Source organism: Triticum dicoccoides, chromosome 5A (genome assembly GCF_002162155.2).
Source record: "Triticum dicoccoides isolate Atlit2015 ecotype Zavitan chromosome 5A, WEW_v2.0, whole genome shotgun sequence".
NCBI lineage: Eukaryota > Viridiplantae > Streptophyta > Magnoliopsida > Poales > Poaceae > Triticum > Triticum dicoccoides.
In genome coordinates this window covers 65,723,965-65,737,809 of record NC_041388.1, presented here as the reverse complement: position 1 = coordinate 65,737,809, position 13,845 = coordinate 65,723,965, and the positions used below count along the sequence as shown (strand labels likewise).

The 13,845-nt window shown below is 45.0% G+C and overlaps 1 protein-coding gene and 1 pseudogene across 1 annotated transcript; both read left to right on the top strand.

The window, feature by feature from the left end:
• Positions 1-1,690: 1,690 nt before the first annotated feature.
• LOC119297000 lies at positions 1,691-2,535 on the top strand. Its single transcript, XM_037574972.1, has 2 exons — positions 1,691-1,866; positions 1,953-2,535. Exon 2 carries the CDS (start codon positions 1,966-1,968, stop codon positions 2,299-2,301), a length of 336 nt encoding a protein of 111 aa, XP_037430869.1. The 5' UTR covers positions 1,691-1,866; positions 1,953-1,965; the 3' UTR covers positions 2,302-2,535.
• Positions 2,536-3,079: 544 nt separating this feature from the next.
• On the top strand, positions 3,080-3,218 carry LOC119304641 (annotated as a pseudogene).
• The last annotated feature ends 10,627 nt before the right edge of the window (positions 3,219-13,845 follow it).

Below are 13,845 nucleotides of genomic sequence, written 5' to 3'. Positions count from 1 at the left end.
CTGGTACCATGTCTTAAGTTTTCTGCTGGTTCATGGTACTTGGATGAAGTTTTCCTCTTACCATTTGCAGAAACCAATTTATGCGTCTATTGGTTCCAGCGATTGTTTTTTTTTCTGGTAATCAAATGCTTGTACTGTTCTTCTGAATTTTTTCTGGACTGAAGCATATGGTTAAACAGAGAGTAACTGATATTCGTAAGTGGTTTAGATCAAGCTGGTAACATTAATTGATAACCGGAGGTGGGACGGCCACAGGCTGGCATCTATCTCGAAGATACATTGGTTTCGGTTATTATATGCTTCGAGTTATGTGCCTATTTTGTGTATTTGGACCTTTCGATCTTTCAGTAACAGTTGGTTAGATTCATTAAATATCACAGAAAATGATTGATTAGAGAGCTAGGCTCTATCTTTTCCATGCTATGTGTTCCATCAGATCAGTGTGCTATCACCTGAAAAAACCAATGCATGATTCTTTTTTCTTTTCTGCAGCCGAGTGCAGAATAATTCAAAGTCATTTGCGTTTGGTCATCACATGTTTGTCTCTTTTAATAACCTTTAGTCTAATATATTGTTCACTGTAAGTTTTCATCCGTTTCTTGTGTGCGAGCTGTGTGGTTCCAACATGTGTATATAAACTGTAATGTATTGGGTACAGATTCACAAATCATGAAACAGTTTCTACGTGGTGTCCTGTCAGACAGTCAGAGTAGACAGTAGAGTACATTATATCTAGATGCTAGTTTCTCATCTCATTTTTCTCTTCAGGGTTAGGACCTTCTCAGCATCAGGGCAATACGTGGTGGTGATGAATATTCAGATCAAACAATTCATGTTTCATGCAAAGTTCAGACTCCAGAGTGCTAGCTCGTAGCGTTTGTTTCTATGCGTAGATGACTATTTCCGTAGAGGAAATGAATGAGTCTCACAGTTCTGCTTACTAGTGGTGAGGTTTGATTCGGTCAAGTCGTCAGTTGAGTACAGCAGGCACAAGAGACCTGAGTTGAGCTATGAACACAAACATGTCACACCAAACTCTAGCCACTTGAGGTCCCATATATACTACCCTTTCTTCTTTGTCTGGCAAAGAATAAGAGCTATGACATGCTTTACATTAAGGCAGGTTCCTTCCTCTCGACACTCGAAACGACGAGTGACATATGTTGCGTCTTGTGTCCAATGGAGCAGCGAAATCTCATCTGATAAACTCCACTAGGGAAGGAAAAGAAGGAAGCACCAAAGGGCATCAATCAGAAAGAAGAATCTGCCTACAGCAGATCCTCCATTTGGAAAAGCCACTAACGAACTGCTCATCCTTCCGGCCTGCGGCCTTGTGCATCACAGCAATTATTTGCCTTCACTTTGCTCCACTTGTGCCCACCCAAAAAAAATCAGTGAACTGCCGGCATTCTCACTTGGAAGTAGAATAAATTTTCTGGAACCATCATGCTCTTGGCAATTTGTCCCTTGTACCGTCACTCCGGTGGCCTCCATTATTAAACGCGCATCCCTTGTACTGATCCACACAAGGCGACTTTGTTGATAACGTTGTTGAAAGCATTGTTGAGCTTGGTTGGAAAATCCGCCTTGGGCCTACCATTGGATCCCATTTTTTGTCTTTTCACTCATGGCTTTTACTTGTAGTATGCTCCTCTCCATGTACTCTCATTTCCTCCGCTGCCTCCGGAACCACCAAAAGCATCACGCATGACCAGAGTCGAGCCGCCCAGTCGTAGTTGTTCCGCCACGGACGGTTGCTATTCTCGTAAGAGGTGAGATCGAAGCAGTCACGCATATCCGTCTCCCGCTCTCCAATCACCAATCACATTCAGTCGGAGCCAAGCAGCAGGTGCTTGATCCAAAAGTGTGAGTGTACTCAACTTGTTTGATGTGTTGCTCCTAGACCATCTTTGACTAACTGTGCAATCTCACCACTCTGCAACTTTTATCAGCAGGGACCTGAGGATGAACGCGGCCGTCAGTGCGGCGGTGTGGGTGGTAGGCAAGGCGCTGGCCCAAGTTTCGGATGGATTGCTGGAGAGCTGGGCGTCCAGTGACAGTCTCGACCCCAACATCAGCGCCCTCAAGAGGCAGCTGTTGCGTGCGCAGGGGATACTCTACACCGCGCACGACAGAGAGTTCATCACCCACCCTGCCCTCAAGGAGCTGCTGCACGTGTTGCGGCAGCTCGCGGACGGGGCCGACAATGTGCTCGATGAGCTGGACTACTTCCGCATCCACGACAAGCTCGACAATATCTATGATGCCGCCGATAGCCATCCCGAGGGTTGCATCTGTTAAACACATATTCATGTCATGTTGGAGTCCAGACTTGGCACACAAGGAGATGTCCAGGAGATAGACTAGGTTGTTAGACAAGTAGTTCAATATCTTGTAAATCTCTTATCTCTTTATCTCTTCCTCCCCAAGTTGTAATCTTCTCCAACAAACTTGTATGCGCTATTTGCCAGAGAGGTGCGCCCCTGCAGCCTATAACATGCAACGCGCCCCCTCACATCGAGGGTAAGACGCTTTCGCCTATTCGCACATGGTAATCAGAGCCTCCTCTTCCAAAACCCTAGCTGCCATCTAGTGCCAAGCCATGTCTTCCTCTAGCGCCGCTCAATCCAATCTCAGCGGCCAAGTCACGGAGAAGCTCTTCCAGACGAACTACGTCCTGTGGCGAACGCAAGTTACGCCGCAGCTGAGGGGAACCGGGCTCTTCAGCTATGTCGATGGAACCATGCCGGAACCCACCCGCCTGCTCGTCACCAAGGACAAGGAAGGCAAGGAGACGACCGAGCCCAATCCTCTCCATCCCATCTGGGTGAGGGAGGATCAACAAGTGCTCGGCTACCTTCTCAACAACCTCTCCAAAGAAGTGTTGATCACGGTGACCGCGATCACCACCGCGCATGCTCTCTGGGCGTCGCTCGCAGGCATGTTTTCCTCTCAATCTCTGAGTCGTGTTAACAACATTCACACTGCTTTGATCAATGCACAGAAGGGCAACCAATCTGTTGCCGCGTACTATGCCTCTATGCGCGGCCTGGCCGATGAACTCGCCGCGGCCGGCAAGCCCATCCAGGATGATGAACTGATCTCCTACCTGTTGCACGGGCTGGACATGGACTACCAGCCCCTTGTCTCTGCCCTCGACGCCCGCGTCACGCCGGTCTCTCTCGATGAGCTGTACGCCATGCTGAGCAACTTTGATCAGCGTGTCGCGCAGTTCCATAGCACTGGCGGCGGCTTCAAGTCTTCGGCAAACGCGGCCACCCGCGGGCGCGGCGGGTACTCATCCCGTCACCGTGGTCCTCCTCGACACAAGGGCAAGCAAGGTGGTGGCGGCTCCAGCAACTCTGGCTCCCGCTGCGGGCGCCCTAACTTCAACAACAACAAGGGTCGCCATGGCGGGGGGTGGCAGCGGCAGTGGTGGCTCGGGACGGTCACGACCCGATGCTGTACGCTGTCAAATCTGCGGCAAGCCTGGCCACTCGGCCAAGGATTGCTGGTATCACTTTGATGAAGATGAAGCTTCCTCGTATGAAGAAGACAAGGTTGCCGCCGCCGACGGGTCCTATGGTGTGGATACCAACTGGTATCTCGACAGCGTGCCACAAACCATCTCACGGGCGAGCTCGAGAAGGTGACCCTCCATGAGAAATACCATGGGAAGGACCAGATCCACATGGCAAGTGGTGCAGGTATGAGGATAAGTCATATAGGTCATTCTGTTATACGTACCCCTTCCCGCAAAATTCACCTTAGAAAAATTCTGCATGTTCCTAGTGCCAACAAAAATCTTCTCTCTGTTCATCGTATCACTATTGATAATCATGTGTTCATTGAATTCCATCCTTTCTTCTTTTTGATCAAGGATCAGGCCACGAGGAAGGTACTCTACCGCGGTAGATGTGTTCGAGGGCTTTACCCGTTGATTCCGGAGTTTAGAAGATCAAATAAACAAGCTTGTGGTGCTATCAAGCTTTCCTCCACACGATGGCACGATCGTTTAGGACATGCATCTTTTTCTTTAGTTAAACGCTTGCTTAAGAAAAATAAGCTCCCGTTTGTTGGTGAGCGACACAGTGAAACTATCTGTGATTCTTGCCAAAGAGCAAAATGTCATCAATTACCTTATCCCATATCTACCAGTGTTTCTACTCAACCTTTGCAATTAATTTTCTCTCATGTTTGGGGGCCTGCCCCTACCTCGGTGGGTAGACACACATATTATATTAGCTTCATTGATGACTATAGCAAATTTTCTTGGATTTATCTCCTCAAGAAACGATCTGGCGTTTTTCAAGTGTTCAAATATTTTCAAGCACTTGTAGAACGTAAGTTTGATAGCAAAATTATTGCTGTCCAATCCGACTGGGGGGGGGATATGAGAAGCTCAATTCCTTCTTTCAAACACTTGGCATATCTCACCATGTGTCATGCCCCCACGCTCACCAACAAAACGGATCTGCCGAACGCAAGCATAGGCACATAGTAGAGGTCGGTTTGGCCCTCCTTGCCGGTGCTTCCATGCCCCTAAAATTTTGGGACGAAGCTTTCCTCACGGCCGTTCACATCATCAACATGCTTCCTAGTCGAGTGATCAATAATGAAACACCCACCGAACGGCTTCTCCATATCAAACCAAACTATACATCACTTCGTGTGTTTGGATGCGCCTGTTGGCCCAATCTCCGACCATACAATTCTCGCAAATTAATGTTTCGGTCAAAACAAATGTGTTTTTCTTGGATATAGCACTCAACAGAAGGGGGTCAAGTGTCTAGATGTTTCTACCGGTCGAGTATACATATCTTGTGATGTTGTGTTCGATGAAACTAAATTCCCCTTTGCTAATCTACATCCAAATGCCGGCGCTTTGTTGGGTTTCGTAGTAATTTCAAAAATTTTCCTACGCACACGCAAGATCATGTGATGCATAGCAACGAGGGGAGAGTATTGTCTACGTACCCAACGCAGACCGACTGCGGAAGCGATGACACGACGTAGAGGAAGTAGTCGTGCGTCTTCTCGATCCAACCGATCAAGCACCGAAACTACGGCACCTCCGAGTTCGAGCACACGTTCAGCTCGATGACGATCCCCGGACTCTGATCCAGCAAAGTGTCGGGGAAGAGTTCCGTCAGCACGACGGCGTGGTGACGATCTTGATGAACTACAGCAGCAGGGCTTCGCCTAAACTCCGCTACAGTATTATCGAGGAATATGGTGGCTGGGGCGCCGCACACGGCTAAGGAATAGATCACGTGGATCAACTTCTTGTCCCTTTGGTGCTAGCCCTGCCCCTCTATTTATATGTTGAGCCCCGGGGTCGAAACTTGGAGCAAAAGCCTCCTCAAAGTCGGTTTTGCCCGAAAGGCAAGAGTCCACTCGGACTCCAGGACCAAACGCCACAATCCTTGGCGTCTGGCCCAGGCGCCATGGGCCTCGGCGTCTGGCCCAGGGCCAGACGCCAGGGTCTCCGGCGTTTGGCCCCCTGGCCTCCGTAAAACTCCTTTTGCACCGACCTAAAGTCTCATGGGCTTGACCCCTTGGCCTAACCATATCATCCAATATATGAATCTTTACGTCTCGACCATTTCGAGACTCCTCGTCATGTCCCCGATCTCATCCGGGACTCCGAACTCCTTCGGTACATCAAAACATGTAACATAATATAATTGTCATCGTAACCTTAAGCGTGCGGACCCTACGGGTTCGAGAACAATGTAGACATGACCGAGACACGTCTCCGGTCAATAACCAATAGCGGGACCTGGATGCCCATATTGGCTCCTACACATTCTACGAAGATCTTTATCGGTCAGACCGCATAACAACATACGTTGTTCCCTTTGTCATCGGTATGTTACTTGCCCGAGATTCGATCGTCGGTATCCAATACCTAGTTCAATCTCGTTACCGGCAAGTCTCTTTACTCGTTCCGTAATACATCATCTCACAACTAACATATTAGTTGTAATGCTTGCAAGGCTTATGTGATGTGTATTACCGAGAGGGCCCAGAGATACCTCTCCGACAATCGGAGTGACAAATCCTAATCTCGAAATACGCCAACCCAACATCGACCATTGGAGACACCTGTGGTACTCCTTTATAATCACCCAGTTACGTTGTGACGTTTGGTAGTACCCAAAGTGTTCCTCCGGTAAACGGGAGTTGCATAATCTCATAGTCATAGGAACATGTATAAGTTATGAAGAAAGCAATAGCAACATACTAAACGATCGGGTGCTAAGCTAATGGAATGGGTCATGTCAATCAGATCATTCTACTAATGATGTGACCTCGTTAATCAAATAACAACTCATTGTTCATGGTTAGGAAACATAACCATCTTTGATTAACGAGCTAGTCAAGTAGAGGCATACTAGTGACACTTTGTTTGTCTATATATTCACACATGTATTATGTTTCCGGTAAATACAATTCTAGCATGAATAATAAACATTTATCATGATTATAAGGAAATAAATAATAACTTTATTATTGCCTCTAGGGCATATTTCCTTCAGTCTCCCACTTGCACTAGAGTCAATAATCTAGTTCACATCGTCATGTGATTTAACACCAATATTCATATCTGTATATGATTAACACCCATAGTTCACATCATCATGTGACCAACACCCAAAGGGTTTACTAGAGTCAATAATCTAGTTCACATCTCTATGTGATTAACATCCAAAGAGTACTAAGGTGTGATCATGTTTTGCTCATGAGAGAAGCTTAGTCAACGGGTCTGTTACATTCAGAGCCGTATGTATCTTGCAAATATTCTATGTCTACAATGCTCTGTACGGAGCTACTCTAGCTAATCGCTCCCACTTTCAATATGTATCCAGATTGAGACTTAGAGTCATCTGGATCAGTGTAAAAATTTGCACTGATGTAACTTTTACAACAAACTCTTTTATCACCTCCATAATCGAGAAACATCTCCTTAGTCCTTACTAAGGATATTCTTGACCAATGTCCAGTGATCTACTCCTAGATCACTATTGTACTCCCTTGCCAAATACAGAGCAAGGTATACAATAGGTCTGGTACAAAGCATAGCATACTTTATAGAACCTATGACTGAGGCATAGGGAATGACTTTTCATTCTCTTTCTATTTTCTGCTGTGGTCGGGATTTGAGTCTTACTCAATTTCATACCTTTGCAACACAGGCAAGAACTCTTTCTTTAACTCTTCCATTTTGAACTATTTCAAAATCTTGCCAAGGTATGTACTCATTGAAAATCTTATCAAGCGTCTTGATCTATCTCAATAGATCTTGATGCTCAATATATAAGTAGCTTTTTACTGAGGTCTTTTCCTTTTAAAGAACTCCTTTAAAACACTCCTTTATGCTTTGCAGAAAAATTCTACATCATTTCTGATCAACAATATGTCACTCACATATACTAATCAGAAAGGCTGTAGTGCTCCCACTCACTTTATTGTAAATACAGGCTTCATCGTAAGTCCATATAAAACTATATGCTTTGATCAACTTATCAAAGCGTATATTCCAACTCCGAGATGCTTGCACCAGTCCATAGATGGATCGCTGGAGCTTGCACATTTTGTTAGCACCTTTAGGATTGACAAAACCTTCTGGTTGCATCATATACAACTCTTCTTTAATAAATCCATTAAGGAATGCAATTTTGACATCCATTTGCCAGATTTCATAAAATGTGGCAATTGCTAACATGATTCAGATAGACTTAAGCATCGATACGAGTGAGAAAACCTCATCGTATTCAACACCTTGAACTTGTTGAAAAACTTTTGCAACAAGTCGAGCTTGGTAGATAGTAACACTACTATCAGTGTCCGTCTTTCTCTTGAAGATCCATTTATTTAACATGGCTTTGCTGATCATCGAGCAAGTCAATCAAAGTCCATACTTTGTTGTCATACATGGATCATATCTCAGATTTTATGGCCTCAAGCCATCTCGCGGAATCTGGGCTCATCATCGCTTCCTCATAGTTCGTAGGTTCATCATGGTCTAGTAACATGACTTCCAGAACATGATTACTACACCACTCTGGTGCAGATCTTACTCTGGAAGACCTACGAGGTTCTGTAGTAACTTGATCTGAAGTTTTATGATCAATATCATTAGCTTCCTCACTAATTGGTGTATTTGTCACATGAACTGATTTCTGTGATGAACTACTTTCCAATAAGGGAGCAGGTACAGTTACCTCATCAAGTTCTACTTTCCTCCCACTCACTTCTTTCGAGAGAAACTCCTTCTCCAGAAAGGATCCATTTTTAGCAACGAATATCTTGCCTCCGGATCTGTGATAGAAGGTGTACCCAACAATTTCCTTTGGGTATTCTATGAAGACGCACTTCTCCGATTTGGGTTCGAGCTTATCAGGATGAAACTTTTCCACATAAGCATCGCAGCCCCAAACTTTAAGAAACGACAACTTGGGTTTCTTGCTAAACCACAGTTCATATAGTGTCGTCTCAACGGATTTAGATGGTGCCTTTTTAACGTGAATGCAGCTGTCTCTAATGCATAACCCCAAAACGACAATGGTAAATCAATAAGAGACATCATAGATCGCACCATATCCAATAAAGCGCGGTTACGACGTTCGGACACACCATAACATTGTGGTGTTCTAGGTGGCGTGAGCTATGAAACTATTCCACATTGTTTTAATTGAAGACCAAACTCGTAACTCAAATATTCGTCTCCGTGATCAGATCGCAGAAACTTTATTTTTCTTGTTACGATGATTTTTCCACTTCACTCTGAAATTCTTTGAACCTTTCAATTATTTCAGACTTATGTTTCATCAAGTAGATATCCCCATATCTGCTCAAATCATCTTGTGAAGGTCAGAAAATAATGATACCTGCTGTAAGCCTTTCATCGGACCACATACATCGGTATGTATGATTTCCAACAAATCTGTTGCTTGCTTCATTGTTCCGGAGAACGGCGTTTTAGTCATCTTGCCCATAAGGCATGGTTCGCAAGCATCAAGTGATTCATAATCAAGTGATTCCAAAATCCCATCAGCATGGAGTTTCTTCATGCGCTTTACACCAATATGACCTAAACGGCAGTGCCATAAATAAGTTGCACTATTATTATTAACTTTACATCTTTTGGTTTCAATATTATGAATATGTGTATCACTAAGATCGAGATCCAATGAACTATTTTCATTGGGTGTGTAACCATATAAAGTTTTATTCATGTAAACAGAACAACAATTTATTCTTTTACTTAAATGAATAATTGTATTACAATAAACATGATCAAATCATATTCATGCTCAACGCAAACACCAAATAACACTTATTTAGTTTCAACACTAATCCCGAAATTATAGGGAGTGTGCGATGATGATCATATCAATCTTGGAACCACTTCCAACACACATCGTCACTTCACCCTTAACTAGTCTCTGTTTATTCTGCAACTCCCGTTTCGAGTTACTAATCTTAGCAACTGAACTAGTATCAAATACTTAGGGTTTGCTATAAACACTAGTAAAGTACACATCAATAACATGTATATCAAATATACTTATGTTCACTTTGCCATCCTTCTTATCCGCCAATCACTTGGGGTGATTCCGTTTCCGGTGACCAGTCCCTTTGCTGTAGAAGCACTTAGTCTCAGGCTTAGGACCAGACTTGGGCTTCTTCACTTGAGCAGCAACTTGCTTGCCGTTCTTCTTGAAGTTCCCCTTCTTCCCTTTGCCCTTTTCTTGAAACTAGTGGTCTTATCAACCATCAACACTTGATGTTTTTCTTGATTTCTACCTTCATTGATTTCATCATCACGAAGAGCTTGGGAGTTGTTTCCGTTATCCCTTGCATATTATAGTTCATCACGAAGTTCTACTAACTTGGTGATGGTGACTAGAGAATTCTGTCAATCACTATCTTATCTGGAAGATTAACTCCCACTTGATTCAAGCGATTGTAGTACCCAGACAATCTGAGCACATGCTCACTAGTTGAGCGATTCTCCTCCATCTTTTAGCTATAGAACTTGTTGGAGACTTCATATCTCACAACTCGGGTATTTGCTTGAAATATTAACTTCAACTCCTGGAACATTTCATATGGTCCATGACGTTCAAAACGTCTTTGAAGTCCCGATTCTAAGCCGTTAAGCATGGTGCACTTAAACTATCAAGTAGTCATCATATTGAGCTAGCTAAACGTTCATAATGTATGCATCTGCTCCTGCAATAGGTCTGTCACCTAGCGGTGCATCAAGGACATAATTCTTCTGTGCAATAATGAGGATAAACCTCAGATCACGGATCCAATCCGCATCAGTGCTACTAACATTTTTCAACATGATTTTCTCTAGGAACATATCAAAATAAACACAGGGAAGCAACAACGCGAGCTATTGATCTACAACATAATTTGCAAAATACTACCAGGACTAAGTTCATGATAAATTAAAGTTCAATTAATCATAATATTTAAGAACTCCCACTTAGATAGACATCCCTCTAATCCTCTAAGTGATTACGTGATCCAAATCAACTAAACCATGACCGATCATCACGTGAGATGGAGTAGTTTTCAATGGTGAACATCGTTATGTTGATCATATCTACTATATGATTCACGCTCGACCTTTCGGCCTCCGTGTTCCGAGGCCATATCTGCATATGCTAGGCTCGTCAAGTTTAACCTGAGTATTCTGCGTGTGCAAAACTGGCTTGCACCCGTTGTAGATGGACGTAGAGCTTATCACACCCGATCATCACGTGGTGTCTGGGCACGACGAACTTTGGCAACGGTGCATACTCAGGGAGAACACTTCTTGATAATTTAGTGAGAGATCATCTTATAATGCTACCGTCAATCAAAGCAAGATAAGATGCATAAAAAGATAAACATCACATGCAATCAATATAAGTGATATGATATGGTCATCATCATCTTGTGCTTGTGATCTCCATCTCCGAAGCACCGTCATGATCACCATCGTCACCAGCGCGACACCTTGATCTCCATCGTAGCATCGTTGTCGTCTCGCCAATCTTATGCTTCCACGACTATCACTACCGTTTAGTAATAAAGTAAAGCATTACATCGCGATTGCATTGCATACAATAAAGCGACAACCATATGGCTCCTGCCAGTTGCCGATAACTCGGTTACAAAACATGATCATCTCATACAATAAAATTCAGCATCATGCTTTGACCATATCACATCACAACATGCCCTGCAAAAACAAGTTAGACGTCCTCTACTTTGTTGTTGCATGTTTTACGTGGCTGCTACGGGCTTAAGTAAGAACCAATCTCACCTACGCATCAAAACCACAATGATAGTTTGTCAAATAGACTCCGTTTTAACCTTCGCAAGGACCGGGCGTAGCCATACTTGGTTCAACTAAAGTTGGAGAGGCAGTCGCCCGCAAGCCATCTCTGTGCAAAGCACGTCGAGGGAACCGGTCTCGCGTAAGCGTACGCGTAAGGTTGGTCCGGGTCGTCTCGTCCAACAATACCGCCGAACCAAAGTATGACATGCTGGTAGGCAGTATGACTTGTATCGTCCACAACTCACTTGTGTTCTACTCGTGCATATAACATCAACATAAATAACCTGGCTCTGATACCACTGTTGGGTTTCGTAGTAATTTCAAAAAATTTCCTACGCACACGCAAGATCATGTGATGCATAGCAACGAGGGGAGAGTATTGTCTACGTACCCAACACAGACCGACTGCGGAAGCGATGACACGACGTAGAGGAAGTAGTCGTGCGTCTTCTCGATCCAACCGATCAAGCACCGAAACTACGGCACCTCCGAGTTCGAGCACACGTTCAGCTCGATGACGATCCCCGGACTCCGATCCAGCAAAGTGTCGGGGAAGAGTTCCGTCAGCACGACGGCGTGGTGACGATCTTGATGAACTACAGCAGCAGGGCTTCGCCTAAACTCCGCTATAGTATTATCGAGGAATATGGTGGCTGGGGCGCCGCACACGGCTAAGGAATAGATCACGTGGATCAACTTCTTGTCCCTTTGGTGCTAGCCCTGCCCCTCTATTTATATGTTGAGCCCCGGGGTCGAAACTTGGAGCAAAAGCCTCCTCAAAGTCGGTTTTGCCCGAAAGGCAAGAGTCCCACTCGGACTCCAGGACCAAACGCCACAATCCTTGGCGTCTGGCCCAGACGCCATGGGCCTCGGCGTCTGGCCCAGGGCCAGACGCCAGGGTCTCCGGCGTTTGGCCCCCTGGCCTCCGTAAAACTCCTTTTGCACCGACCTAAAGTCTCATGGGCTTGACCCCTTGGCCTAACCATATCATCCAATATATGAATCTTTACGTCTCGACCATTTCGAGACTCCTCGTCATGTCCCCGATCTCATCCGGGACTCCGAACTCCTTCGGTACATCAAAACATGTAAACTCATAATATAACTGTCATCGTAACCTTAAGCGCGCGGACCCTACGGGTTCGAGAACAATGTAGACATGACCGAGACACGTCTCCGGTCAATAACCAATAGCGGGACCTGGATGCCCATATTGGCTCCTACATATTCTACGAAGATCTTTATCGGTCAGACCGCATAACAACATACGTTGTTCCCTTTGTCATCGGTATGTTACTTGCCCGAGATTCGATCGTCGGTATCCAATACCTAGTTCAATCTCGTTACCGGCAAGTCTCTTTACTCGTTCCGTAATACATCATCTCACAACTAACATATTAGTTGTAATGCTTGCAAGGCTTATGTGATGTGTATTACCGAGAGGGCCCAGAGATACCTCTCCGACAATCGGAGTGACAAATCCTAATCTCGAAATACGCCAACCCAACATCGACCATTGGAGACACCTGTAGTACTCCTTTATAATCACCCAGTTACGTTGTGACGTTTGGTAGTACCCAAAGTGTTCCTCCGGTAAATGGGAGTTGCATAATCTCATAGTCATAGGAACATGTATAAGTTATGAAGAAAGCAATAGCAACATACTAAACGATCGGGTGCTAAGCTAATGGAATGGGTCATGTCAATTAGATCATTCTACTAATGATGTGACCTCGTTAATCAAATAACAACTCATTGTTCATGGTTAGGAAACATAACCATCTTTGATTAACGAGCTAGTCAAGTAGAGGCATACTAGTGACACTTTGTTTGTCTATATATTCACACATGTATTATGTTTCCGGTAAATACAATTCTAGCATGAATAATAAACATTTATCATGATTATAAGGAAATAAATAATAACTTTATTATTGCCTCTAGGGCATATTTCCTTCACGCTTTACTTCGGAAAGAAATTCTACTTCTTCCTCCTACTCTAACCGGCCTTGATCCAGGGGAATATAGCTCTAATGATCCTACTATGACTAACCCTCTCACCACTTTGCCTAAGTTGTATGATGATGCAGGAAGCCATGCTGAAAAAAACGGAGCTGAAAACGATGAAGAAATCTGCCCAACAGGGCCATATTTCATGTGCCAGGATCGGGGGAGCAAATCACCCTTGGGATCAGTTCCCGCAGACCTGGTGGCAGAATCTGCCTCGGGATCGCCGCCTGGAGATTCGTCAGGCCGATCCTCCCCGTACTCCGCACCTTTGGCTGCTCCCGTTGCGGCCGACCGCGCGCCAGCGGGTGGACCCGCCTACGCCACGCGACCCACAACAGCTGGAGGAGACGCCAACCCCGCGCCGCGCTCACCTGGGCCCACGGGCAAGCCCACGGGCGGGCGTTTGCCCATCCAACCCGTCTGCTACAAGCGGCGGGACCTGTGCCGTCCGACCAACGCGGGCCCCATGTCTGGCGCCAGGGGAGAACCGG

What these genes read in the sequence shown, in the direction of transcription:
- LOC119297000 (XM_037574972.1), top strand. Translation starts at nt 1,966, where the DNA reads ATGAACGCGGCCGTCAGTGCGGCGGTGTGGGTGGTAGGCAAGGCGCTG.